The sequence below is a fragment of the Pteropus vampyrus genome, unplaced genomic scaffold (genome assembly GCF_000151845.1).
Source record: "Pteropus vampyrus isolate Shadow unplaced genomic scaffold, Pvam_2.0 Scaffold222, whole genome shotgun sequence".
Lineage (NCBI taxonomy): Eukaryota > Metazoa > Chordata > Mammalia > Chiroptera > Pteropodidae > Pteropus > Pteropus vampyrus.
The window spans coordinates 1,460,972-1,464,568 of record NW_011889003.1 but is presented as its reverse complement, the minus strand read 5'-3'; the positions used below and the strand labels follow the sequence as shown (position 1 = coordinate 1,464,568).

General features: G+C 31.5%; 1 protein-coding gene across 1 annotated transcript in view; it reads right to left on the bottom strand.

Moving 5' to 3' along the window:
* DCAF13 (DDB1 and CUL4 associated factor 13) overlaps positions 1 to 3,597 on the bottom strand; it is a 29,690-nt gene that overhangs the window by 8,594 nt on the left and 17,499 nt on the right. The window contains exon 8 of the mRNA XM_011373276.2: positions 232 to 396. Coding sequence (XP_011371578.1) covers positions 232 to 396 — 165 coding nt within the window. The remainder of the gene's footprint in view (positions 1 to 231; positions 397 to 3,597) is intronic.

The following is a 3,597-nucleotide window of genomic DNA, read 5'->3' as shown; positions in this document are numbered from 1 at the left end:
TAAGGCAAACAATAAAATTTCATAGCGACAAATTAAATAAAGACAATATCTTGTTCAATGAAATAAACTGCCCAGCAGGCTGATGTTTCAACCATAGATGATACAGTGGAAGTTGGTACTCCATGTCAAAATACTGGGGTGTGAGCCCTATCATATACACACAATCAAAAAAATGACAATCAAGACAAGGAAAAATCAAACAAAAACAAATGGTTTATTGATAGTACATACCTGCTTCTACTTTTGTCCACAGGAAAGATTCGAATAGATTTATCAAAACTAGCAGACACAAACTCTTTCCCAGTGGGAGAGTAATCAACGTCAAGCACCGCAGATACATGATCCATATGTACCATTACAGGAGTGTCCAGTGCACGCATATCAAAAGTATACAAGCTGTAAAAGGATTTTTAATTATTTGATACAAATTTCTATAAAGAAGCTTAAAGAGTACTAAGAGACACTTGTGAAAGTAAGACCATTAGCTTATGCACATATAATAATGCACTTATGCACATATATAATAAAGCACATCTAAATAAACAGCTTAATTCTTTATACAGCAGGAAAGGAATAGGGAAAAATATCAATAGCTTTTATTATTTTTTAAGATTATACTTAAACATTTTCATCCTTATAAACATAAATCTCAGTGTAGAAAATGTGAAAAATTCCAAGTACAGAGTACTGAACTTACCTTTAATTCCACCATCCAGAGACACTCAGTACAGAATAATTATTCCTAATTTTTCACCATGTAATTTAAATATATACTTTTAATAAAAGTGAGATAATACTGTTTAAAGCTCTGTATTCTGATATTTCATGTAGCACATGAGCATTTATCCAATAATCTTTAATATTTTAATGCTTGCATGTTTAAATGAGTTAAAATAATTTATAACTTAAATTAGTAAAAAATTCTTAAATAAAATTCTGATATTTGAAATTTTGACATTTAATTTTTAATTGAATGAGATGGTTTCAATTGACTCTAGACAGATTCCTACAAGTAGGATTATTAAGTTCAAAGGCACGAGCATTTTTAAGGCTTGAGCTGACATATCATTTCCAACAAAGTTGCATTAATTTATACTCCTATCAGTGATTTATAAGAATGAGCACAGCTTCTCAAAGGGTGTATTTAAATTATAAAACTATACATTGTGAACTGGAAAAAAACAATAACTTCATAATTATCAAGATTTAAAAATTCTTAATCAACAGCTTAAAGAATAGTGCTTCAAATGAGTCAAGATGGACAATGGGCGACTATAATACAGCATTACTGTGACTAAGTTCCTAACAACAAAACACTTCAAGATGCTAAGATTAGTGAGCAAAAGTTTAAGGAGAAATAGGACATCTACATAATTTTAAAGCATCTCCACAAAGATATGTATCAATTATAAAAAGAAAAAGACAGTAACTTTATGGTGGAGAAACGTGGCAGATACTACCTTAACTAGGTGATCAAGGTTAACATCGCCAGTTGTAAGACATCGTGTCACCCTGATTCGATGCACCAAGATGGGCATACTGATTTTGTGGTATTCTTGCAAAAGTCGCATAATAATGAGAAACATCACTTAAGCCCAAATTAAAGGCAGTCTACAAAATAACTAATAGGTCCTTCTCAAAAGTATCTAAGGTCATAAAAGACAGGGATAGACTGAGGAACAAAGACTGAACAGACTAAAGAGACATGATAATTAAATGCAACATTTGATCCTGTGTTATATCCTAGAATAAAGAACATTAGAGTGGTGGTGGAATAGTTTGTAGTTAATAGTATTGTACCAATGTTAATTTCTTGGTTTTGCTAATTGAACGATGGTACAAAAGACATGAACTTTAGGGGAAGTTGGTTGACAGGTACTATTTTTACAACTTGTTCTGCAACTTTTTGCAAATTTTAGTTCAAAATAAAATGTTTAAAAACCTAACACTTCAAAAAGAATGTTTGTTTTTTTTTTTAATACCATTACTACGAAAAGTCATTGATGTAAACAGTAAAATATCCCCAAAATCTTTCAACATACCACAGGATTGTCAGCCAAGGTCATACTGATCTTTGATGTTAAATTTCTGAGTTGACAACTGCTTTATACTCTCTGTCTAGAGCAGTGGTTTTCAATCAGGTTTATTTTGTTTTAGAAAATTCTGGGGTTTTTTTCCCCAAGTAAATTCTGTTTTAATTTCTACCTGAGAAAAAGGTTAAAAGTTTTTCAAATTCCAAGCAAATCAACCCATTTGGATAGACAATGTTTACATAAACAAAGTTTTGAGTTATAAAATTCTTTAGGGATCACCTATTCTAACCCCTTATCTTATGGATGATAAAATCATGGCATGGAGCTAGTGTATATGACTTATCCAAATTTCTACAGTAGTTACTGGCTGAGTCCATGCTTGAACTTCAATTTCTAATTCAGAATAACTGAACTATTTTAAGAGCAATTAAAAAAAAATGTTAAAAATATAGAAAAAAGGATACCACAGCAATATCACTTTCAAGTAAGAGAAATTATGGTATCCTAACAGTCACTTCTTATAAGGGATGTGCTCTTCGTTTTAGGTGCCATATATAATTGTTTCCAAGGTAAGAAATGAGAAATTCCAGGGATACTCTGAAAAAAGATACCTTGACAAAACAGCCAATTAGAATAAGTGTTAGACCTTAACTAGAAAAAGGCCATTTAATTTCAAAATATCAATAAAGGCTAAAAGACCTTCAATTTTCTTTGGTACTGCTTGTTAATGAGAGTACAACTGAGCTTTTTAGTACAGAGAGTCATAATAGATCTTCTTAGTTGGTATCACTAAAACATCATGAAATAAATCCTATTTTGAGCTAATTTATGCTTTTATAAATAGTGAAAAGAACACAAAACTTAAATGCAGAAGATCTAAAGTTCAACCCAACAACGAACTTGCATCTTAAAAAAAAAAATGTGTCAATACCCAACTGTATGTGCAGCACTACAGTAAATGCTTTGGATAAAAAAGATGAGATGCTCTTTTTTCACTAGGACATTAAACCTCTGCTTCAATAGCCTCATCTCTAAAAAGGGGATAACATACATGTCCTATTCAGCTCGCAGGGATACTGCAAATATAAAACAGGAGAGCCAATGTGAAATGCTTCAACAAGTTTTAAAGCAATATATAAGGAATCATAAAATTCCATCTAGGTCAAGAACATAAGGCTGTTAAGTCACCTTCACTTTACATGGAGTAAGAGAATATATTTGCAAACATTAAGGTAAAAATTGAAACTATTTTTCCTTTTGTCTTACTGAAGTAAGAGTGACAGCTGATAACAAGACTACATGAGTATCAGCTATCTGAAGAGCTGCAAATTTTGTAGGCAGATATTTTTAGTTTCTATTAAAACGTGTATGGTTCTGTCATATTTATATGGTATACATCAGAGATCGAACAACTTTTTGGTAAAGGGGCTGATAAACATTTTCAGCATTGTAGGCCATATGATCTCTGCTGCAACTATGCAACTCAGGCATTATAGCACAAAGGTAGCCATATTCAGTACATTAATGATTGTGGCTATTTTCCCAATAAAACCTTACAAAAATA